Below are 26,212 nucleotides of genomic sequence, written 5' to 3' on the forward strand. Positions count from 1 at the left end.
CGATACTGTAGCACTGTGGGGGGAGGGGTTGAAGCCTCAGTGAACAAAACTGACAAAACTCTCAACCTCCTTAGTTCCATCTGAAGCAGGTGACTAAGGGAGCAGCAGCACCGGTTTCTATGGGTCATGATAAGGGAGTCAAGGGTTATGGGGAGCGGGCAGGGAAGTGGAGTTGAGGCCAGGATCAGATCAGCCATGATCTTATAGAATGGTGGAGCAGGTTGAAGGGGACAAATGTCCTATTCCTGCTCCTATTTCTCATGTTCATATGTTTCATATGGGTCTAACTTTCCCACAGCGCAGTAGTGGCATAACAACAACAACAACTTGTATTTATATAGCACCTTTAACATAGTGAAATGTCGCAAGGCGCTTCACAGGAGTATTGCAAGACAAAAAAAAATTTACACCGAGTCACATAAGAAGAAATTACGGTAGATGACCAAAAGCTTGGTCAGAGGTAGGTTTTAAGGAGCATCTTAAAGGAGGAGAAAGAGGGAGGTAGAGAAGCGGTGATGTTTAGGAGGGAGCTCCAGAGCTTGGGACCTAGGCAACAGAAGGCATGGCCACCAATGGAGCAATGATTATAATCAGGGATTCTCAAAAGGGCAGAATTTGAGGAGCGCAGATATCTCAGGGGGTTGTGGAGCTGGATGAGATTACAGAGACAGGGAGGATCAAGGCCATGGAGGGATTTGTAAACAAGGATGAGAATTTTGAAATTGAGGCGTTGCTTAACTGGGAGCTAATCTAAGGCAGAAAGCACAGGGGTGATGGGTGAGCAGGACTTGGAAATCAGAAAAATTCCCGGGCACAGTATCGCCAGGTGAGTGGTGCTTTTACTACAAGTGAGCTCCACGGACTTGGGCAGATGGACTTTGAGGAAACTCACGTCTAGCCCATTAATGGCGCATAAGTGATGTAATTCACTTACTGTAAATTTACTCAATCTTTTTTACTGCAATAATGGCATATATTCTGAAGATTTTGATGAGATTCAGAGCTCTGTTTTCTTTTTAAACCTATGTTTGGTTGTTTTTAGAGCTATGCACCCCCTCTGTCTTTCTCCTCAGACCCTGCCCCCCTGTCCCGTCCCATGCCGCACTTACCAGCTGTGGCTAAGGAGGTGGGCTACTTGCACCCGGGCTCCTCCAACACTGCTCTCATGCAACCACTGGTAGGCGTGCAAGAGCAGATCTTGCTCTGAGTCCCTGCTCCTGCCTATGTGAGGAGGCACATGTTGCTCTTCACCCAATAGCAGTGAGGTAATGATCGGGAACAAAGGAAATCAAACCTGCATGACGACGTGAGGCTAAACTTCATGTCCAACTAACAATTTTGTTGAAGCCCACACTTTGATGCTTTATCAACTGGTGATAAAAGTCGACTTTATAAACTGGTGCAGTTGTACACGAGTTGGGCATACATTTCGGGGATTCAGATGCAGTGGTCAGTGCACCCTACGCAATATTCCTTCTATTAAAATTAAAATAAACAGGCCTAAAACCTGTATCCCTATAGTGTAAGAATGGCCTTAATGTCATCATAAACTTCTTGCTTGCAAAATGATCATTAGTAGGGAGTCAAGTCCCCGTCTGTTCAGTAACACTGCTCCGAGGCAGTGGTCAGTAGTCAGTTCAGGTCCATAGAGATGCAACATCAAGTGAAGCTGTGACTGGCTTTCACTGTGAGATCTCCACTGCAAACATATTGATGGAAAGGACCCTAGTGGTTTTCATGATAAAACTCTGCAGCTGTGATCTGTCCAGTGCAATGACAGGTATTCCACTACATACAGATATCCCATTACTTTGTCCGCCTTGATTTCAGTGATCGAGTACAGCTGTACACATTGTATTTTTTAGTTTGCAAGCAATAATCGCAGCTCGTCCTAGAAACACAGGAGCAGGCATAGTACATTCAGCCCCTCGAGTCTGTTCTGCCCAAAGTGAAGAAATGTGATGCTTGCGAAGCAGGTGTGGAACAGACTAGTCTGAGATCCATTCTCTTCATGTTGCTATTCACTGCCACCCTGCGCCATGATCGGATCCCTCCTTTTACCTGTGAACTGAAACCTGCTGCAGCCCTGGCCACAGCCTTCCTGTATCCATCACCCAAAGCTGGCTTGTAACCCTTGCCACATCCCTCCCTGAACCTGCCTTCTGCAATGTGTGGTTCAAATGTTGCCATAAAATCCACCACTGCAGAGCAAGCCTACAATCCTGGCTGGCCCCTTATTTCCTCGCGTGATCCAGCCTGACCAGGTCCCTATCCCCACTCTCAATCCGGGCTGACCAGGTCCCTGTCCCTGCTCTCAATCCGGCCTGACCAGGTCCCTATCCCCACTGTCAATCCAGCCTGACCAGGTCCCTATCCCCACTCTCAATCCAGCCTGACCAGGTCCCTATCCCCACTGTCAATCCAGCCTGACCAGGTCCCTGTCCCTGCTCTCAATCCGGCCTGACCAGGTCCCTATCCCCACTCTCAATCCAGCCTGACCAGGTCCCTGTCCCTGCTCTCAATCCAGCGTGACCAGGTCCCTATCCCCACTCTCAATCCAGCCTGACCAGGTCCCTGTCCCCACTCTCAATCCAGCCTGACCAGGTCCCTGTCCCCACTCTCAATCCGGCCTGACCAGGTCCCTGTCCCTGCTCTCAATCCAGCCTGACCAGGTCCGTGTCCCTGCTCTCAATCCAGCCTGACCAGGTCCCTGTCCCTGCTCTCAATCCGGCCTGACCAGGTCCCTGTCCCCACTCTCAATCCAGCCTGACCAGGTTCCTGTCCCTGCTCTCAATCCAGCCTGACCAGGTCCCTGTCCCCACTCTCAATCCGGCCTGACCAGGTCCCTGTCCCCACTCTCAATCCAGCTTGACCAGGTCCCTGTCCCTGCTCTCAATCCAGCCTGACCAGGTCCCTGTCCCCACTCTCAATCTGGCCTGACCAGGTCCATGTCCCCACTCTCAATCTGGCCTGACCAGGTCCCTGTCCCCACTCTCAATCCGGCCTGACCAGGTCCCTGTCCCTGCTCTCAATCCAGCCTGACCAGGTCCCTGTCCCCACTCTCAATCTGGCCTGACCAGGTCCATGTCCCCACTCTCAATCTGGCCTGACCAGGTCCCTGTCCCCACTCTCAATCCGGCCTGACTAGGTCCCTGTCCCTGCTCTCAATCCAGCCTGACCAGTTCCCTGTCCCCACTCTCAATCCGGCCTGACCAGGTCCCTGTCCCTGCTCTCAATCCAGCCTGACCAGGTCCCTGTCCCCACTCTCAATTCAGCCTGACCAGGTCCCTGTCCCTGTTCTCAATCCAGCCTGACCAGGTCCCTGTCCCCACTCTCAATCCAGCCTGGTCAGGTCCCTGTCCCTGCTCTGGATCCTGTCTGTCTGTGACTCTCTCCTAACTGGTACCCCACACCCTCCATCATAACAATATGCCCTATGGCCACAGCCCACTCTCTTCTCTGCCTGACGAGTGCCCGAATTTTGTGTTGGCACCTAGCCCTTGGCTGCTCCCTTCCAGGCCGTGTCACCCTCAGTCATACCAGCAAGAAGCAGAGAGGATAAAACAGCAAAGGAGGACAGAGAGAAAAACATACAATGTCAAAGAGAGAGAAAAGCAGAACAGGACACAGACATACAAAAAGAAGCAGCAATATGAAGAGAACAGACCCCAGTAACCAAAACCTCTTGCTCCGATTTCCTGTGAACAACGCTGCATTAGTGAATGGGATATAGCTTCAAACTACAGGTACCATCAAAATATAATACCATGCTCATCCCTCTGATTTGAAAAGTATAAACAAACAGATTAAGCAAATACTTGACCAAAAATATCTGGATTTGGATTTCTGTAAAACAAAACAATGCAATAAACAAATGAGAAGCACAATAGTGTGAGAATATTTGTGGTGCAGACTGTAATAAAATAAAGTTTCTACAATTTCACATCTGTAAGCTGGGAGATTCTGCAGAATGAAAGGGAGCTGGTGCTGGGTCTGTTTGAAGATGAAGGAAATATTTCTATTGATCGTTTGAAAAAGAACAAGGCTCCCGGCATCGATAATTGAACTGCAGTTGTTGCAAGCGGGTGATGGGCATACTGTGAGCAGGATGCAAAATTTATGAAGAACTACAGGTACCTGAAGACTGGGGAAAGGCAATAATAATGGCTCAGATTTTGCGGTCGGAATAATGAAGGCTATCAGTGCTCACCATTAATAAGCAGTAAATCGGACAGCAACTTCCAGATTCTGCACATGCGCAGTTAAAGGCGGAAATCAGGAAATTGCTGTCTGATTTGCCCTATTCCTCCACAAGCTTCGCTACACCGGTTCCTCGCCGAGAGACACTGCATTAAAATAGATGAAGTTGTGGTATTCACCCACTGGATAACCACTAAACACGCCAGGAAAAATTAGGGTTTGTCCATTCCAGTGTAAGTTCATTTTTAACAGCGTGATAAGTTAATTACTGCCGAACAACCTCTCCGGCACTGAAAATGTACTGTTCGAAGTATGGAATCTCATTCCTTCAGATTTTAATTATTGTTGGAGATTGTTTTTTAATTTAAAATTAAAATAAAATATTTTTTCTTTACTTTTTCTTTCTGTCTCTCTTAATCCCATCTTTATTTCCCTTTTTTTATTTTGCTTTCTGTACATGATTTTACATTAAATTAAATATTCTAACTTACACATCCTTTTTTAGACTCAGCGTGTCTCAGTAAGGATTCTTCAGTCTGATTGGTTGAAGAGACATGCCATTGCTTGTCTGGTTCGCACAGGTCCCAGTTCCCCTGTAGAGGGCACTGCGCTGAAATGTCTCTCTAATTATCATAAGTTGCTGCAATATAGCCCACTGAAAGTCTGTGGATAGCTGTAAGCGTAATGAACGGCGAGTGCCTTTCATTCACCGCTGACCGTAAAATACGGGCCATACGCATCTTTAAAAAAGGAGACAAGAGCGAAAGCAGCAATTAAAAAGAATCTGCTCACTGAATAAATAAAAACGTATCTTACCAAGACACTGCAGAGGAGAATGAAAAGATACGAAGAAGTGATACTGCATGAAGAACAAGCTGGTTTTAGATTGGGATGACGTAAGTTAGATCAACTGCTTGTGATGAGTCAGATTTTGGAGACATTTATAGAACACAACATCTATTGTTACAACAACTTCATATATTTTAAGAAGGCGTTTGACAGAATATGTTGAGAAGGGATATGGCATGTCTAGAGGATGTATGGTGTTCCTGAGAAAGTGTCGCACTGATAGCAAACCGCTATGACAAGTCCCTGAGCACCGTTACAGTGGATAATAAACTGACAGAATGGTTTAGATCAACAGTTGGGGTGAGACGAGAATGCACACTGTCGCCTGATTTATTTAATCTAGTACTGGAAACAATAATGAATCTTGCATTCAATGATATTGTTGCAGCAACATCCTGATGTGGCAACATTTTAAACAATCTCAGATTTGCTGATGACATTGATCTTATAGTAAACATTAAAAACAGATTTGCAGAGAGTAACGGAGGAGTGGGGAGTAAAACATTTAGATTACAGATTAAGAAAAAGAAAGTCTTGCATTTATATAGCACCTTTCATGACCACCAGACATCCAAAAGCACTTTACAGCCAATGAATAAATTCCCACGCCACTCACTCAATGGTCACTAATGAGTAAAAGAATGACTTGCATGCATATAGTGCTTTTCACAACCTCAGGATGTCCCAAAGCATTTTAAAGCTAATGACCTAACAAATATTTTTGAAGTATAGTCACTGTTGTAAGGTAGGAAATGCAGCAGCCAATTTTCACACAGCAGGGTCCCACAAACAGCTGTGTGATAATGACCAGATAATCTGTTTTAATGATGTTGATTGAGAGATAAATATTGGCCAGGACACCAGGGATAACTCCCCTGCTCTTCCTTGAAACCATGCAATGAGATCTTTTACATCGATCTGAGAGTAGGCGGGGCCTCAGTTTAATATCTCGTCTGAAAGACGGCACCTCCAACAGTGCAGCACTCCCTCAGTACTGCATTAGAGTGTTAGTCTAGATTTTATGCTCATGTCTTGGGAGTGGGACATGAACCCACAACCTTCTGACTCAGAGGCGAGAGTGCTACCCACTGAGCCACTGGCTGACACACAAGATGATAAAGATCATGTCATTTGGGAAGCATGAGGAAGATTGCAGTTGGAGGGGATGCAAAAGAGAGATGGAAAAGTTTGTGTACCTGGGTGGGTTAGTGTCAGAGAATGGGAGTTGTACAAAAAGGATTGGAATTGCTTCTGCTGCTTTTGGAAGATTCAGCACGATGTGGAAATCTATAGATATTTGGGGAAAAACTAAGGTAAGAGTTTATGAAGCAATGGTTATCTCCATATTCTTATGCAGATCTGAGTGCTGGAACATGAGAAAAGTTGCCAAGCAAAAGATACTAACAGCAGAGATGAGTCAGCTGAGAAGAATACTAAGAGTATGCATAGAATCAAGAATGATATAATAAGAACATGGCTTATACAGAAGGTGCAAGAAAGATGACTGCAATGGTTTGGTTAAGTTTCAAGAATGGAAACAGCTGGAATAGTTTTCATGGCCTTGCACACAGAGGTACATGGAACAAGAAGCTGAGGAAGACCAAGGAAGTGATGGATAGACAATGTCAAGAGTGTCTTGTCACAGAAAGGGATACAGATGACTGAAGTGGCCAGGCTCAATCAAAACCAGCAATAGTGGAGTGAATTCATTGGGCCCCATTGTTGCTGCTGAGCTGACGGACAGGAGTTTGTAAGTAGTAGGCTGGGAGGTGCGGGGGAAACCAAAGAGACTTTTGACTAAAAGAAGAAAATAATTGCAGGTATCCCCCTGTCTTGGAACTCTTTCTGCAGTGCCAGGTAGTCCAGAAAGTGTGAACTGTGTGATCCTCCTGAGCTCTATGTAGATCTGTGATGGACTGGGGGTAGGGAGAGACCTGGGACTGAAATTTCCCCCCGCTGGAAATGGGGCACACACATCCTGTTTCTGTTGTTTTCACTACCGTGGTAGATGAGGTGGCACCTTGAGCGAAATTTCCCTATTTGGCTTTTTTTTCCGGAAGTCGCTCATAATGGGGGCGGAAGTGGGGTGGTGAGTACAGTAGTGGGGCAGAAGTTGGGGGCGAGAGGCGTGTCCGCCACTGTCAGCCATCAGCGTAGCGCTGATGACATCATCATGGTGCCACGTCACCACAGCTCTCTCCTTCACTTAAAGGGGAGAGCCTTTGCGATTTTTAAAGTTCGATCCACTGGGCCACCAGGGATGGTTTCAGTCCGGCCGAACCCGGGGCATAATTATTGGCCCGAGATGCCAGTTGGCTGACAAGAAAAAACATGGCGGCAGTGCGTCCTCCCCTTTAATGGGAGCCGGACCTCCATTGTAGAAGGCCACAGCCTCGCTCCACCATCGGGAAAAGCAGATTTTGGCACCACCTAGTGGAAGGAAGATTTTCTTGGCGGAATTTTGCTATCGGGGAGACATTGGCGGTGCGCAGTCTGATGACGCACTTAGATTGGATCGGCAGCAGTGAGCAGAATGGTGGGGAGCGGGTCACCGCTGGGATAGCACATGAGCGGAATTTTGATAATGGCGGCCATTACACGAAAAGTCAACAGCCATTGCACTCTAGAGCGTGGCCGCCGATTTCCGGTGGTAACAGGACTTAAGGGAAGGGGCAATATTGGCCCCAGGGGCTCCTCGCACCTTCTGCAAGTCACAGTTTCAAGCACCGCTACAAAGCAGCCCCTGACAGACCCTTCCCTGGTCAGCTTCTGCACAGAGTGATCACAGACCAAGGCCTGTTCCTCCCTTTAAGAGAAATGTGCAAAAGCACTTGAAATATCACATTAATTACATTGTACACTACCATCCGCTGCCGGTTACTTTGTTAGGTATTTTTTGCAGTGGCTCAGTTGGTAACACTCTTATTCTGAGTCAGAAGGTTGTGGGTTCAAAATCTGGACAGCATTCCAGTGCAGTACTGAGGGAGTGTTGCACTGTCGGAGGTACCTTCTTTCAGATGAGACGTTAAACTGAGGCCCTGTCCGCCCTGTCAGATGGATGCAAAAGATCCCGCTGCATTATTTCAAAGAGTTGCGGAGTTCTCCCAGTGCCCTGGATAACATTTATCCTTCAGCCAGCACCACCTAAAACAGTTGATCTGGCCATTTATCACAATGCTGTTTGTGAGATCTTGCTGTGCGCGAATTGGCTGCAGCCTTTCCGATATTCACTTCATTGGCTGTAACGCGCTTTGGGACGTCCTGAGGACGTGAAAGACACTACATAAATGCGAGTCCTTTCTATCAAACCGCGCCAGTTACTATTACTTTTTATTCTGGAGGATCGAGTGTGACAATAATTGCTTTGAGTTCTGTAATTTTACTGCACAATTTATGTTTTTTCCCCCCAAGTGAAGAAATCAGGAGAAAACACATTACAAGGAAAAATAATTGCAAATAAAGCCTGATTTGAGAAGCAGCTCGCTGGCAGGTGCAAACAGAGTCTGCAGCCTGGCGGTGCTTGCGGCTGATTGTCTTTTTCAAGCAGGTTTAAAGCCAGGCTTCCTGTCACATGCTCCCAGTAATAGGATCCCTCTCTCTCGCTCGCTCGCTCTCTCCCTCCCACTCCTCGGGCTCTGTCTAGGTGCCGCTGTAGTTAGAGATCAGAGGGCTGGGAGGCGGCACTAAACAGCGAACCTGACTTCCCAGCTTTGGAGTTGCCGATTTGCCACCTGCCCCCGGTCACCTCTCCCCTTGTACCGCCGCTCTCTCTCTCACTCGGTCTTGCCGCCTTAGCGATGGGTTACTGGGCAAAGGCGCTCGCCCTTTACATAGGATTCGGATGTATAGTCACCCTCGGATGGGCAGAGTTGAACACCGGTGAGTTATTTCGCTGCCGTGTCTGCACTTTTAGTTCTACTCGCGAGCAGGCAATTTCTGAGGGAGGGGAGGGCTCGGGGGGCGGGTAAGTTTATGTCTTTGATCCGTGAAGCTCAGAACAGACAGCACGGGTCCCAGCACTTCCCCTTCGTCCGGCAGTAGCTTCTATATAGGAAGAAGCACCAAGTGTGTACTGTACAAACCCGGACAGAGAGAGAGGCGAGCGCTCCGAATCGATCAGTGTCACTTCATGTTTACACGCTAGTTTCCTTCATTGCTTTAAACTTTGATAAAACAGTCGCTCTTCTGTGACCTTTGATAGGTAAATAGTTAACTATATAGATGGATAAAAAGCCAAATGTAGATAGATAAATGGATAAATATATCGATTCATCGATAGCTAAATATATAACTGGATAAATATATAGATGTATGAATATATCGATACATAGATAGCTAAATGTATAAATAGCTAAATAGATAAATAGATATATGGATGGATAAATATATCGATACATAAATAGATAGCTAAATGTATAGATGGATAAATAGTTAAATATATAAATAAATACACTTGTAGCTAAATGTAGAAATAACTCGATAATTAATGATATACATAGGTACCTAACTTTATAGATACATAAATAGTTAAACCTATAAGTAGAGAATGATATATAGATAGATAGATAGCTGTATAAATAGTTCTCTCCACAGATGCTGCCTGACCTGCTGAGATTTCCAGCATTTTCTGTTTTTATTCCAAATTCCAGCATCCGCAATATTTTGCTTTTGTAAATAGGTAGAGATATCGGTTGGTAAATAGGTAGCTAAATATATAGACAGATGAAGTAAATGGTTAAGTAGATGGAATAGATCGTCAAGCCTGCGATAAATCTCGCAAGCAATCGATAAGTGTAGTTACAGTAAGTGGATAGATCAACACGGCTGGACACAGGCGGCCTGATAGAATGGGTAATGCTGATATATGCGGCTTGTTGAGTATATTGCCGATATGCCGGTAAATATGGTCGGTCCGGATCGATAACCTGGCAGCATTGCGCTGTCATACAGAAGTCAGGAAGTTTTAGCGCGAACCCATTCTGGTGTTTTCTCACATCTGTCTGATAATCGTTGGTCCACTTCTGTTTATATTTGGAAACAATGAGGTAAAACGGCCTAAATATGTCATAATAAATATCACAGAGTGCCTAACGATTCTGATCGAACCCCATTCCAAGTAGATGGGGCTTTAGTGATCTGCAGATCCACTGTTTATGTTCTCGGCAGTGCCGGGAAAGTGTCCGTTTATGCTCGAGTTAAACATCTTGAAGCAGCTTTTTTTGCTTTTCAAAGCGTAAAGGGAAGCAAGCGTCTGAGGACCTTCTGCTGAAATGGTGCGTGCGAGAGTTTAATAAGGCCCAGAAAATACAGTTCTTTTCTTCTCCTAATTAAAGCCCCTCGCACTTTTCAAAAGTAAAATCTGGAGTCCCAAGCTTCGGTCTCATTAAGAAAAAACGGGTTTATTTTCCCGCCAACTGTGCCGCTCGCAGTTAATTAAGAATCCGCTTTCCATAGATGGTAACAGGCTGTCAGTCCCTGAACACCACCATCTGTGGACCAGCACAAGTGCGGTGCTCGGCACCCCCAACTTCTGCTCCCTGACACGCTGCCTTCCACCCACAGCCTGTTGTATCGTCCGTTCATTGTAGGCAGGCTGTATCTCAGAGCAACTCCTTTATACTGTCCAGAAATACACTCTGCCCTGTATTTAAAAAAAAACTCCTCCCCGGGAGTAAATCTTTCACGTACATTGGATATATACTTGAAAAGGAAACAGTAGCAGGGCTATGGGGAAAGAGCAGGGAAGTGGGACTAATTGGATCGCTCAAAGAGCCGGTACGGGCACGATGGGCCGAATGGCCTCCTTCTGTGCTGTAAGATTCCTTGATATAGCAGTCTTTAAGAAATGGAAAGGCCACCTTCCTTCCCCCGTGTCTCAGTGGGTAGATATACTGCACAGCAGCTGAAGATCCCAGGTTCTATCCCCAGCCTGCGTTGCACTCGGTCATTGCAAATATCCGCGGTGCTCCTGGGTCAAGGGATGATGGGTGCTGAGGGTGGAAATCAGCCCAGAATTCCCAACACAGAGCGCGAGCTGGCGATCCTGGCTCGACAGTACAGACATGTGTATGTCTGTGAGAAAACATCTCGCGCTGTGGGCGTTGCCTCCCGCGGTCAAATAGCCGACCGGCACTCACTTCCCAGGCGCGCACATGAAGAATGGGCACTCGGGTGAAGCGCTGAAACATACCAGTAAGATTCACGGCCTTGCGAACAGGAAGGGGGGGACATATCCTTGGACATAAAACCGGAATATCGTCTGCTGCTATACAGGGTAGATTGCTACATTACAGATGTGTGTCAAGGAAACGGACCCTGGCTGCAAAGTATCATCTGTATAATGCAGGAACAATTAGCTTAAGACATGAAAATGAAGAAAATAACTGCTGGTTACACTTTGGAAGATTCCCTCTGTACTGCTTAAGTAATTATTGATCTGCTAATCACAGCAAGACTTCATACTTGAATGCTAATTATTTCTTAAAGCGGCAGTGTCACAATCATTAATCGGGGTACGGTAATGCAGTGTTAATGTTACTAGACCAGTAATCCAGAGGCTAGGACCAATAACCCAGGAAATATGTTTAAATCTCACCATGGCAGTTTGAGAATTTGAATTCCGTTTTTAAAAACAATCTGGAAATAAGAAGCTGATGTCATTAAAAGTGACAATGAAGCTGTCGGGTTGGCGTTAAACCCCCCAACTGGTTCACTAATGCCCTCTTAGGGAAGGAAATCTGCCGTCTTTACCTGGTCTGGTTTATATGTGACTCCAGTCCCACACCTATGTGGTGGACTCTCACCTACCCTGTGAAGTGGTCTAACAACCACTCACTTGTATCAAATCGTTATCAGCAGTTCAAGAGGAAGGCCCACTACTACCTTTTGTAGAACAAGGAGAGATGGACAAGAAATGCCGGCCTTGCCAGCGATGCCCACATCCCTGGAATATCCACCAAATGCAGCTGCAATTGGTTTCCATTCTGAGAGCCACTGCTGCCATTAAAACCACAACCAATGCTGAGTAAAAACACCTCATCAAACACAGAGAGAGAGAGAGAGAAAACCATCAGACAACTGGAATGATTTCAAGGCAGTAATCTAATCTTGTGACTTTAGATCGTGATTATAAACTGCTTAAGCTTTGCTAGTGAAATATGTCATGTCATTGTACCCTTCAATTAGACTAGTGCCTTGTAATCGTTCCCAGATAGCCATTATTTCCTACATACCGCACACATGAATAAGAAGGAATGAGTTATTTTTCATTTAACCCTCTCTTCTTATCAGTGACCCTATTAAAACTCTGGTTCAATGGCATAATAATCTTGTTAAATATTGTTACTTCCTGTCATTGCATATGTTTGGGCTCAGTAAGGGGACTGGAAGAAACATTGGCCATCGGAGATATGAGTGAGATATGAGCTCCAATTGTAAAAAAGGCAGTTATCTGTCTACAGTAATACTTGCATTTATATAGCGATAGTGCCTTACCATCAACAATATTTGAAAGCAACTGTTGTTAGATAGCCCTATGGCAGCCATTCTTTGGCAGCACACCCCACAAGAAACAATTAGAAGTTTGACCAGTGATGTTGGTTGAGAGAGGAATGTTGGCCAGGACACCAGGAGAAGTCCCATGGGGTCTTTAACATTCATTTGACTAGGCAAACTGTGCCCAGTTGAACATCTCGTTCAAAGGATGCAATGCAGAACTCCTCCAGTACTACATTGGGTGTCAGCCTAAATTATGAGCTGAAACCCTTGTTATGGAGCTGAAACTCTTCTGAACCAAACCTAGAGTGCTTGGAACAGAGCTAAGGCCACAGTAATGAACAAGATTCAGGAGCATGGTCAAGGTTGTAGCATGCTCTCCATGTTCGGGTACCATTTATAAAACCTTATAAAACACTCCTAGCCATCTATTACTTCCTATATAACATATACTTAGTTGCCAGATAACATGCTGAAATGGATGTCTATTAGAACATGATGTAACCTATGTTTGCTTACATCAACATTTGTAATATGCTTTTCCTTGGGGGAGTCAGTAGCTTAGTGGGTTAGAAGTTTGTTCTTTCCCTGCTGGTTCCTGGGCTCAAATCCAGACCAGACAGGGAGAACAAAAGTCTTCTTTTCCTGCCAGCTAAATATGAAATTAGTCTGGTCATTTGGGCACTGGCTCACAGCACAAAGGTGTCCCTGGGTTGGCCTGAAAGTTCACCCCCTGTGGCAGAATTTTTGATGGGGTGCCGAGACCATTTACTGAAATGTCACTACCGGCTATAGGAAAATTCTTATTAGTTTCCTCCAAATTCCACCAGCCCAGGACTAGAGGAGTTCAATTTAATTTAAAAAAATAGAATTAATGATCTGATTCATGTATTTGGATAAATAATATGATGAGATGTTTCTGGTTTAATGCCGAGGTACATTTATAACTGGTAAGATACCCAATGTTAATGCCTCGTCAAACAATTTACAAAAAAGTTGAGAATAGTGAATGGTGACAGCCAAGTTTCACACTGCAAGACCTCACAAACAGTAAATGAGATGAATAATCCTTTAAACTGTTTGTTTTGGCCACACACCAGGTGAACTCCCCAGGGCTTTTGGCAGTGCCTGAAAATGGGTAGGAGTGGATTGGCCACCAGTCATACATCCCACATGAAATTGGCGCCCAATCCTGCACCACCTGTTACACATCCCACGTGAAACATGCTCGATCCTCCATCGCCCATTATACACCCCACAACAGGTTCCCAATCCTCCATTATACAGTCTGCCTGAAATGGGTGCCCGATCCTACATCACCCATTATACATCCCATGTGAAGTGGGTGCTCAGTCCTCCACCAACCATTTTCTGCCATCTGTTCTTTAGCTAATGCCATGGGATTATTTGTGTCCACCTTAACAGGCAGGTGGGGCTTCAGTTTAGCATCTTATTTTAAGAATGGTGTCTGCAACAATGTAGCATTCCCTCAGCACTGGATTGAAGTGCAAGCCTAAACCATGCACTCAAGTCCTAGAATCAGGCTTGAACCTACAACCTCCTTACTTTAAAGCAAGAGTACTACCACTTGAGCCAAGATGATACTTGTGCATCATGATTGGCTGCTACTTCTCATTATCACTAACAGGGTCATATTTTTGCAAATCATGCCTCTAAAAGGGTATGTTCCTTCAGTTTAATTAACTGGTTAAAGAACAGTAAAAAAATGAACACTAGAGCAAAATTGGCCCATTGCTACAGACTGATTATTTACCCTGATATATTCATAAATCTACAAATTCAGGCAATAATTCATAGGAAAGTTGATGGCAAAAAATATAAATGTATGTTTTTATCACCACAGTGGTTGTATTAACGTAGAAAGGTATTTCAACCATGGCAAGCCCACTTCCTGGTTATTCCTTTTTTCCCTCTGTATAATCACATAAAAAATGATAACCACAAATCCCTCCAGATATCAGGAACTTGTTTGAAACCCTTAAAGTTTCCTGCTTGGCTACCGATACTGGAAATTTGTTCCATATGTTGATCACCCTTCTACTAATTATTTATTTGCTTTAGGTTTCCTTATCTTGAATCTATGCCTCTAGTTCTGGAAATTTCAGAAGAATCATACCTCTTTCCAGCATATTGAACCCTTTCATAATCCTAAAATAATCTATTATGTCTTCCCATAGACTTCTCTTCTCAAAATAGCAAAGTCGCAAGATACAGACTCTGCACATTAACAATGGAAGGTGAATCCACTGCCCCAAATCCAGCATAACTTTACATTCGTTTACATTCAGTTGGTAATTGCAGTCAAATAGACCACCACGGTAATTGATATAGGAAATTAGATCGGGGAATGTTAGAGCTTCAGAGTAATTGCATGTTGTTAGGACCGTATGTGCTGGGACACTGGATGGGTTACCTTTCTATCAGACCTGTGCTATAACTGACTTTGGAGTGCTTTGTGCCATCACTGAGTGAAATACATCCATTCCCCAGACTGATATTTTTCAAGTGATGTTCACTGAAATTCACTGATTAAACATAATAGGACAAAGTGATTCCAAGGCTGCCACCAAAGTTCGAGATTCAGATGAAATTCATAAAATGCGCAATCTTTGCTCTCATTGTTAATGATGGCATTTATTAGATTACAGCCTTGGAAATGCTCCCAGCTATCCATTACACTGCATGAACTGAAATTCGTTCTAAGTGTATTAGGCAATATTGTATTAATAGAGGGTGCAATGAGCCAAATGTTTTAAAGGAGAACCATGCCGCGTGTTGGCTACCATTGACTATCACGTTAATCACCATTGACTATCATGTTAACTACCATTGTCTATCATGTTAATTACCATTGTCTATCATGCTAACTACCATTGATTATCACGCTAACTTCCAGTGTCTATCACACTAATTACCATTGTCTATCACACTAACTGCCATTGATTATCACGCTAACTTCGGTTGTCTATCACACTAACTACCATTGACTGCAAGCAGTTGATGCTGTAGATTTTTCTCTGGGCAATGTTATCAGTTTGGCACCAATCTGGGATCTCTTTTTTAAGGGCTGTTCTTAGGCTAAGTATTGTCTCACCCCAACCTGAGCATAGCTACTCCCAAATTGTTCTAGGTATTTCCCAGTTTCATATTAAGGGATGTTGCAAAATGTTTCTTCCATCTTTATTCTGAAACAAGCAGTGCACCATTGAGGCATTCTTTTCCAAATCAAAGCCATGCCTTTCCAATCACTAATATAGAGCACTGGCCTAATAAGGTATACCAAATGTTTCCACCCCTACATCCTGATTTTTTTCTAAGGTGTGTATAGGCAGGGAAAGATGATGGCACATTCTACTCATTTAAAACAAAATGAAAGAAAGTGTGTATGATGTTTAAAAATGTTAAAAGGATTTGATAAGGCAGATAAGGAGAAACTATTTCCTCTGGTGGTGGATTCAAGAACAAAGGAACATAAACTTAAAATTAGAGCTTGGCCATTCAGGAGCAAAATTGGGAAGCACTTTTTCATACAAAGGGTAGTAAAAACCTGTGGGCGAAATTGCCTCCGGGAGGCGCCATTGGGGTGCAACAAGGTTATCGCCCAGGGGAAGGGGTCGATTGCAACTCCGGGGAAATTGCCCCGGAGGTTTGGGGGGCATTATGTCGTCAGCACTGTGCCCCGTGATTTGCACCCAGGGATGATACACACACACTGATGACGTCATCGCAGTGTGTGGCAACCCCTCAGCGCCCCTCGCCGACCCCATTGCGCCCGTGGGGGAAATTGCCTGGCAGGCAGCGAAGACGGCGCCGGACGATGTCACCACCAGCTTTGCGGGTCGCGAACATCCGCCACCAGGGCGCCCCTTAAAGCGGGGACCATTTGCGCCGTGGGCTACCATATATTTCTGTCCACCGACTCTTCTGTCGGTCCAACAATGGCGCCCTCACCATCCTGCAGCCCGGCACTCCATTATGGGTGCCGGGCTGTTGGCCCGGTCAAGGGTATCCCTGGTGGCGACCGACAAAGAGACAGCGGCCCTCCCCTCAGTACTACATGGAGCATCCACATAGCATGGACGTTGCCGGCGGGACACTGGGCTCAGCGCTACGCTACTGCCCCAGGATCGCCCCTCCACGGACGCGAAGCATCTCTGATAGCACTTTACCTCCATTGAGGGGCGAATGGGCCGAATTCCGCACCGGGGTGGAACTTTCGGGCCGGCAATAAACGTCCCAGCCCCGGAAGGTTACCGCCTCCAAACGGGGTGTGGGGCAATTTCATCCCCCTGGAATTCTCTCCCCTAAATGGCTGTGGTTGCTGGGTCAATTGAGCGTTCAAGACTGAGTTAGATAGATTTTTGTTAGGTAAGGGCATCAAGGGATATGGCACAAAGATGGAAAAATAGAGTTGAGGTGCAGATCAGCCATGATCTATTTGAATGGCAGAGCAGGCCTGAGGGGCTGAATGGCCTATTTCCTGTCCCTATGATGCAGCTGGTTAGAACAACGTTGCTTCGCTACTATGAGTAAGATTCAAATCCAGGCTAGTCTGATGAAACGATGTGTTTGTAAGGATTGTACAATTGGAACAGTTTTGTGAGTTTCAAAATGGGGCAGCATTGCCACAGTTTAACACAGATTGCACTAAAGTAGCAGTCTCACTCATAAGGATAGGAAAATGGAAACTTTCACACAAGTGCAGTGGGGTGGGGATGAGGCACGTTGCTGAGAAAATGTTTTGGGAGTTTTACTTTGCAATAAATGTACTTTTCTTGGCCTGAATGTGCTTGATACTATCATTTGGTGTTCAAAGTGAAAAAATATTCTGTTCTTCAGCGCTAACATCATTTGACTTTATACGCACAAAGGAACCGTCAAAAATATCAATAAAAAGTTTAAATCAAACATACCACAACAGTTTGTGTTGTGTGTTTTTCATGTTTGACTCAATATATAGACCTAATTGTTCTTACTTAGGAATAAGCAGGTAGTCAAATGGCCTATCAGCGCAAATTGAACAGTTCACAGTTCAGAACTGGTTACATTTTTTAAAGGAAATTCTTAGTTTATATGTCCCAATATTGTATTTATCTATTATATTTCTGTATGTATGCAGTCAAAATTGTAACTGCAAAAAAATTGTGCTTATGGGAACCTTTAAGAACAAAAGGAGTGAATCGTAGAGAACGTGAGGGTACGTACAGATTTAAAAGGGTTGGAGTGTGGGTGACATAAATTAGCAAATAATTGTTCGGTGGCACAGGACCTGGGTTCTACAGTCCTGTAGGTTGTAGGAAGAAGGGAAGATTGAGGGAATTCCTGAGTGGACCCTGCAAGTAGTTAATCCACCAGTAAATATTACCTGCAGGCAGAAGCTCAATCTGGGAGTCCAATTACGATTGTGTAAAATATATATTTTATTGCAGTTTTTTCTGTTGTTCCAGTGTGTCTCAGCTTTACCTTTTGGAACCTCTGCCTAAACCTCTCTGCATCTCTTCTCTCTCATCTCTTCTCTCTCCATCTGCATAAAACCCTTCTTTGCAGCCAATGTTTCGGTCACCTCTGTCATTGATCCTCCCCCTTTCCACTTTTCTCTCTGAAAGCCCCTTTGGATAGTTGATACATTAAAAGAGTCATATAAATCCAAATTGTTGATGAATTAATTGCTGACTTGCAGGATAGATAGTGCAGGCCCAAAGGCTGTGAGTCATATCACAAAAATATGTACTCCAAATATTTTCTGTTCACGTTTATGTTTCACATTCAGTGAAAGTTAATTAGGCAAAATATTTATTTTTTTCCCTCACCAATTTCTCCATTTCTCCTCATGCCCTAAAGTTGTTGACTCCTGACAATGCCAAAAATTTGGATTTATATAGTGCCTTTATCAAAGTAAAAACATCCCACAGGACATAAGAACATAAGAACATAAGAAATAGGAACAGGAGTAGCCTGCTCCGCCATTTAATACGATCATGGCTGATCCAATCATGGACTCAGGTCCACTTCCCTGCCCACTCCCCATAACCCCTTATTCCCTTTTCGTTTAAGAACCAGTCTATTTCTGTCTTAAATTTATTCAATGTCCCAGCTTCCACAGCTCTCTGAGGCAGCGAATTCCACAGATCCACAACCCTCTGAGAGAAGAAATTTCTCCTCATCTCAGTTTTAAATGAGTGGCCCCTTATTCTAAGATTATGCTCTCTAGTTCTAGCCTCCCCTATCAGTAGAAACATCCTCTCTGCATCCACCTTGTCAAGCCCCTTCATAATCTTATACATTTTGATAAGATGACCTCTCATTCTTCTGAATTCCAATGAGTAGAGGCCCAACCTACTCAACCTTTCCTCATAAGTCAACCCCCTCATCTCTGGAATCAACCTTGTGAACCATCTCTGAACTGCTTCCAAAGCAAGTATATCCTTTCGTAAATATGGAAACCAAAACTGCACGCAGTATTCCAAGTGTGGCCTCACCAACGGCAGGTGACAGGTGACAGGTGACAGGTGACATGTGACCAAAAGTTTGGTCAAAGAGTTAGGTTTTAAGGAGAGACTTAAAGGAGGGTAGAGAGTTTTAGAGGTGGAGAGGTTTATGGAGGGAATTCAGAGCTTAGGGCCTAAGCAGCTGAAAACATGGCCACCAATGATGGAGTGATGAAAATCTGAGACCAGAATTGAAGGAGTGCAGAGATCGCAGAGGGTTGTAGGGCTGGAGAAGATTACAGAGATCGGGAGGGGTGAGGCCATGAAGGGATTTGAACACAAGGATGAGAATTTTAAAATCTAGGCATTGCCGGACCGGGAGCCAATGTAGCTCAGTGAGAACAGGGGTGATGGGGAAAGTTTTGGATGAGCTTAAGTTTACGGAGGGTGAAGGTGCAGCCAGGAGAACATTAGAATAGTTGAGTCTGGAGATAACAAAGACATGGATGAGGGTTTCAGCAGTGGCTGAACTGAGGCAAGTGATCAGCTGACTGGTATAAAGTTCCACAGGTGTGGCTACACCTTCTGCTCCCTCGTCTAAGTGGCTTTTACTCACGGATAAGCCTGGTCAGACAGTATCGGCATGATGTTGGGCCATGGTGAACGTCACAGCTGATCCCAATCATTCCCTCTCCTGGTGACTACACCTACATGCTGCCAGTAGGGGTCGCTAGATAGTAACCGGGAGTCCTGACCTACTTCCTCTCCCTTTCTCACCCCTCTCCCCGATTATAGCCTCTCAACTGTTGTTTCAGAATCTTACTGGGTAACCTGGGTGATTTTGTATTATATTTATATATGTCTAATTGTGTACCAGATTCTCCTGCTGATTGTGTGAGTTCTAATTTTATTATTGCCATGGTATGTGGGTGGTATATGTTTCAAGAAAAACTTTCAAAGGAAAGAATGATTAGAACATGGTATTTACCTACATAACAGAACCTCTCCAGTTCCAAAGTATTTCATTGAGTGAAGCACTTTGCAACATTTGATGTGGCAGGGTGCAAAAATAAATGTAAGTATTTTATCATTTTATTTTATCACAGGATTTTATAGCACAGAAGGAGGCCAATTGGCCTGCCTCATCTGTGCCGGCTCTCTGAAAGAGGCATCCACTTAAACGTCTTCCTCTCTTCTTGGTATATTCATTCTGCATTTATCTTGCAACACTTATTTAAAACAATGTCTTAACAAGCAAAAGTTTCAATGGCCTAGAAATCTTTCCACGGGCATTCGACTAAAAATAGGACAGAAGATGCGCACCTACGTTTTGGTCAAATGCTCACTGGAGGTCCTGGAGTCGAGGCCTCCTCTTTTTGCGCAATGGAGCGCGTTCATGTTGGGACGTGCGCAGGCCTGGAGCTGGAGTCACATGGCTCTGGGCAGCCAATCAGGTATAGTATATTCTCATTCATAATAATGGGAACTCCGTAAGTTGGAGTTCCCATTATTATGAATGAGAAACAGCCCCAAAAACACTAATATACAATAATAAAAGATAGAAAAAATCCACAACACAACATATTTTTATTAATTTAAATTAAAGTTATTTACGTATTTAAAAAATATATATTTTTCCGATTTTTACAAAAGTTAAAAAAATTATGGTTTCAAATAAACTTCCCGTAGTAGGGAGGGTTTCTAACAATAACATGTGTTTTAAAAATTTTATTTTACAATGTTTTTGTGTGTTTTAAAACTCTTACGCCTGTAAAAGTAGGCTATGCTCCTGCTTTTATCAGGCGCAAGAGTTTTGAGGACCATTTGCTGGGCAAGATATTCGTAAATCCCGCAATCTTGCCCTTGCAAATGTCCTCGCTCCCGATATGCACGCGATCTGTCAAGCCGGAAACTTAACAGATCGGAAAAGCCGATTTTCAGCGCATGCGCATTGTGCACTAAAAACCGGCTTTTCCGATGCCTTCCAGGTCCGTAGAAGCTCCGTACGGACCCAGGGAGGCTGGGATTTCTGGGCCATTGATTGTGGACAAAAATGGTCACTGCCTAATGACATGAGGTCTGTAAAACTAGAGGGATAATTTTCAACTGCTGGCTCCCGTTTCTTGCCCACCCAGTTAATGCCCAAGGCCTGCCTGCTGCAATTTTCAGATTTTAGTTTGCCTGCGGAAGTTCTGAAATTAATTTCTTCTAATGTGGAATCTGAAGCTGCTTATTCAAAAGCGACCATCTTCTGGCACATTTTTGTCATCTGTTTGTAAACACGGGACACAATGTTACAAATCGTCTCAATACACATTGGCCTAGAAATCCCGGCCGAGGTCTTCCCACGGGCAAACGACAGAAAAAGGGAAAAAAGATGCGCACCTACCTGTTCCTGCTGTGCCCACCAGCGATCCCGGTCCTGAGGCCTCCTCTCCCTGCGCATCGGAGCGCATCGGGACGTCCGTAAGCTGGAGCTGGAGTCACATGGCACTGGTACAGTATTTTCACATTCACAATAATGGGAACTCCGTAAGTAGGAATTCCCATTATTATGATTCAGAAACAACCCCCAAACACCCAAAACACTAATAAAAAAATAGAAAAAATACACCACGTAATTAAGATTAATTTAAATTAAAGTTATTAATGTCTTATAAAATAAATATATTTTTCCGATTTTTTAAAAACGTTTTTTTAATTAGGTTTAAAATAAACTTACTGTAGTGGGCAGGGTTTTTAACAATGAAATGTGTTTTAAAAATGTTACTTTACTATGTTTTTGTATGTTTTAAAACTCTTATGCCTGTAAAAGTAGGCTATGCGCCTGCTTTTATCGGGTGCAAGAGTTTTCAGGACATCCGCTGGGCAAGATATGGGTAAATACTGCAATCTTGCCCATGTGAATGTCCTGGCTGTGGAGATACATTGGATCTGTCAGCTTGACAGATCGGAATAGCCGGTTTTCAGTGCATGCGCATTGTGCGCTGAAAACCGGCTTTTGTGATGCCTTTCCGTGTCCGTACACACTCCGTACAGACCCGGGGAGACCTGGATTTCTAGGCCAATATCTCGTCAGGTGCACATAATGTCATTGTGATGTGTCACTTGTATCTTGATATCTGGCTCATCTTCCACTCTAAACAATAAAAGGTACATCTTTTATACTGTGATTCTTAAATCACGTGGTTCTTGCCCATGATCCTTTGTGTTGGCAAAAGTGCTCTTCATTGCTATGAAATGGTTCAACCTGTGCTGAGGAGAATGACAACAACTGTCAATTTTATAGCATCTTTAATGCAGTAAAATGTCCCAAGGTACTTCACAGGAGCATCATTAGACCAAGTTTGACTGTGAGCCACATAAAGTGATATTAGGGCAGGTGACCAAAAGCCTGGTCAAAGAGTTAAGTTTTAAGGAGCGTCTTAAATGCGAACAGAGATATAAATGTGGCGACACATCGGGAGGGAATTCCCGAGCTTAAAATATGGCGCCAGTGGTGGAGTGATTAAAATAGGGGATGCACAAGAGGTCAGAATTGACAAGCGCAGAGATCTCAGAGGGTTCTGGGACTGGAGGAGGTTATAGAGGGTGGGGCGAGGCATGGAGGGATTTGAATACAAGGATAAAAATGTTTTAAATCGAGGCCAATGTAAGCCAACAAGAACAGTTTTGCCATGTGTGGCTGGGATAGAAGACATATCACACATGGCTGGCTGCATCTTCAATGCTGCGGCTCACTACGCTATTAGGGGTCACACAATGTATCGCTATAAGTCACCCGCCGGTTTAGACGACAAAGGTGGTGCATTCCATTGAAATCAAAAACAATTGGGATTTATAGGCCCCGATATTTTACCATTGTAGAATTAGGTGGGGTGGAGGGGGGGGTGGCAGGCGGCGTATCATCAGCCATCATTCCTGATCCCGGTTGATTTTCCTGCTCTGGGATCATTAGTATAATTATAGTGCGCTCATCAGCTCCGCTGGAGAATCTTCCGGCAGGGATGGGTGGGTGGGGGGGATGGGAGCATTGAAAATACTGAGGCAATGCCTGCTTACCCTCTACACTGGTGGGTGAATCTACCGTGGGCAATGCAAATCGGACCTTTTATTGTACATTACAGGCACTGGTGCAGATAATTCTTTTAAAAGGGACAGCAATAGCCTAAGTATGAAATACCAGCATTGGCTGATTTAATACAAACTGGCCCACTTCAGGTTACTTTGGATTTGATACAAGACCCACATTCATCGCTCCCTGTTGATTATACCAAGTTATGAATCAGAACAGGAGTATTTGCAATATCAACTCATACTCCAAACCCCCACAACTCAGGGTGACATTTATAAGCCCCTCCAGCTATGGCCTCTCAGTTTTTGATATTTTCAGACCGTCTTGATTGTGTTACAGCTTTGTAAAGCTCTCCCAGCTATCTGCTATCCTCTATCTTAAAACCCAGTAATAATAAGTATATAATATACACACACACAGACACACACACACACACACACACACACATATATATATATAAATATATATAATATATATAAAAAGTCAACTTTAATATTTAACAAAGAGAGAGATGGTTGCGAGACAGTTCAAGGCTGTCATCCCGTCACAGGTTTCAAGTGTCATTTATAAACTACTGAAACGACTGAAAGCCTTGATCAAATTCCAGTCACTCACTTCAACTATCCATTATTCTGGGTGCATTCGAAAAATAAGCCACAAGTAATGGAGTTAAATGCTGTAACTCAATCAAAGGCTCAGGATGACATCTATAAGCCCCTCCAGCATTGGCCTCATAGTGACATCTTCAGGACCCCTTGATTGTGTTACATCTTTATAGCTCCCTCGCAGCTATCTGTTATCCTATATGTTATAAATAAGACTGAGTGAGCAGTTTAGGTTTTGACTTGACCTTTTGATGTGACTGTTTGATCTACTTGTTTCTTTTACAGTGGGAGTATTTTGCAGAATTTTCGCCTGAGCTTTTTTTGCTATGAGGGTGAATCTCTGAAGGTACTCAAAGTAACATTGCTGTGTCACAGATTAAAACAATTTTCCCTTTTAAAGGAGCTAACCCTGCTTTCATAGTTCTCAGCTTGGTTCTCTTGGTATCACTCTTGCCTCTGAGTCCGAGGTTGTGGTTTCAAACCCCACTCAGGATTTGAGCACAAGGCCTAGGCTGGTACTCCAGTTCAGTATCGTGGGAGTGCTGCATTGTCAGAGATGGTGCCCTTCAGATGAGACATTAAACTGAAGGCCTCGTCTACCTGTCCTGTAGGTCATTAGAGCTTCAAAACACTATTTGAAGGAGAATAGTTCCCATAGTGCCCTCGTCAAAATTATTCCCTCAGTCAACATCAGGAAAAACAGATTAACCAGTGATTCTTCTCATTGTTGTTTGTGAGAACTATACAAAATGATGCCTTGCTCACTTACATAACAGCAGTGATTGTATTTCAATGGCATTCATCATATGTGAAATTCTTTGGTATGTTTCAGAGAGGAGTAGCAAGGTGTTACCCCATAAAATCAAGGTAATTCTTCTGTACAACAGAAATTAGTCACTCTTTCTTTTGATTACAAGTGACCCTGCGTCATTCCTGTTGAATTCTGTCAAATAATGACATTAAGGTTTTGCTTTCTCTTCAGTTTTCTCTCCTGAAGATACTTAGTTCCTCACGGGTAATGGTTGGACAAGCAGCAGTCACCCTTTGGTACCTCCCCCAAGGTTCATGTGTGAACCTTGACAGTGAGTGTCAATGGGCTTCCTGACTGAGGAAGACGGCATAGCCAATCACCATCCTATTTTCACCCAGCGAGCACACATACTCGCGTCCAGTAGGGGTCACTGTTTAGCTATCAGGTGTAGGAACCCATGGGTCCTGCCACCAATTGTAGTGCCCCTTATCACTGCCCCAGCTGTGATCAGCAGAATTCAGTGCAGAGCAGGGCTTGAACCTGAGTGGTACTTGGTCTGTACGGTTCAGAGCTGGAGACTTTTTTATTGGGAAAATGTTCAGGTTGAACTGCTTACAAAGTGGATATTGTATTTTGTGATACCACACATTAAAGTGCCAATGCATGCCATCAAAGGTTGTGGAACTCTATTATGTTTTGTGTTTTTGTTGCACCGCTGTAGGAAGGTGGTGTGATATGTCCCTGCAAAGGGGTGGAAAAATCAGGTGGGTCTTTACTGGCCTACTTTCTCAGACCTCCTGGGAATGAGTTAGGTGCCAGTGATATAGGAACAGGTTCCCCACCTGCCCTGTTGGACACAGAACATGTGGAATCTGGGTGGGAGGGGCTTTCCTTTTGGGTTTCATGGCTTTTCTTTAATTAAAAAAAGGGGGAAGGAAGAAATATTTCACAGTGAATTTGTGTGTCTTTTTACTTCTGAGCAGTTGACTAAAAGAGAGTTACGTTTTATAAAACTCAACTCCACCTACCTGGTGATCTGAATAAAACTAATGTAGGCAGTCTCAATCCTGATCCCCATTACATTTGAAAAGCAACCAGTGGAATTCAGTACTAATTGGCACTGATTTGTCATCCTCTCCAAATAGCAGTTCAGGGCAATGTGGCAGATAAATGATTTGATGCTGAGTACAATGTTGTATACTGTGCAGTGTTGCAAGCCTGGAGTGCCATGGTCCTATACAGTACTGTACCCATCCATGGTCAGTTAGAATACCAAGGCTCTGATGATTGCAGCAGGCTGTGGCCCATGTTAGTGTAATTTGGGGAGGCTCAGTGTGGCATACCAGAACCGTGTGCCAGATTTGACATAGCTTTTGTGAAAAAAAAAGGTTTTCCAACTGGATGAATGGACAAGCAGGCAAAAATCAAAGCCCTTGACTCACTCGCTGCCAGCCCAGGCCAGCACAATACAAAGAAAAGGAAGTCATCTCTTCAAAGGCCCAACACACACCTGCATGAAGTCCGAGAAATGTGTTGAGCATGATTTTACAATGCTAAGGGTCCTCCAGATAGCTCTACACAGACATCGGAGACAAGCAGAGGAATTTAATAGCAGCTGCTCTGAGGTAAATAGATGGTCTTTGCTTTAGTTTTCTATTGTGATCTGATGGTGCTTTGAAACACAGAAGAGATGTTTCTAGGTTTTCAAAGAGCAACCTGGGCCTGAGGAATGCCTGGTGCTGGTGCAGTGATCGCTATCTCTGCAATTACATACCGGCAGACATAACAA

General features: G+C 44.1%; 1 protein-coding gene across 2 annotated transcripts in view; it reads left to right on the top strand.

Annotated features, from left to right (window-relative positions):
* Positions 1 to 8,720: 8,720 nt before the first annotated feature.
* Positions 8,721 to 26,212, top strand: part of kremen1 (kringle containing transmembrane protein 1) — a 212,116-nt gene continuing 194,624 nt past the window's right edge. The window contains exon 1 of one of the 2 annotated variants that reach the window (XM_070887681.1): positions 8,721 to 8,928. In XM_070887681.1, the coding sequence (XP_070743782.1) occupies positions 8,847 to 8,928 (82 nt within the window). In that variant the 5' untranslated portion in view covers positions 8,721 to 8,846. The remainder of the gene's footprint in view (positions 8,929 to 26,212) is intronic. The other variant, XM_070887682.1, reaches the window with a different exon arrangement.

Source organism: Pristiophorus japonicus, chromosome 8, assembly GCF_044704955.1.
Source record: "Pristiophorus japonicus isolate sPriJap1 chromosome 8, sPriJap1.hap1, whole genome shotgun sequence".
Classification (NCBI taxonomy): Eukaryota; Metazoa; Chordata; class Chondrichthyes; family Pristiophoridae; genus Pristiophorus; species Pristiophorus japonicus.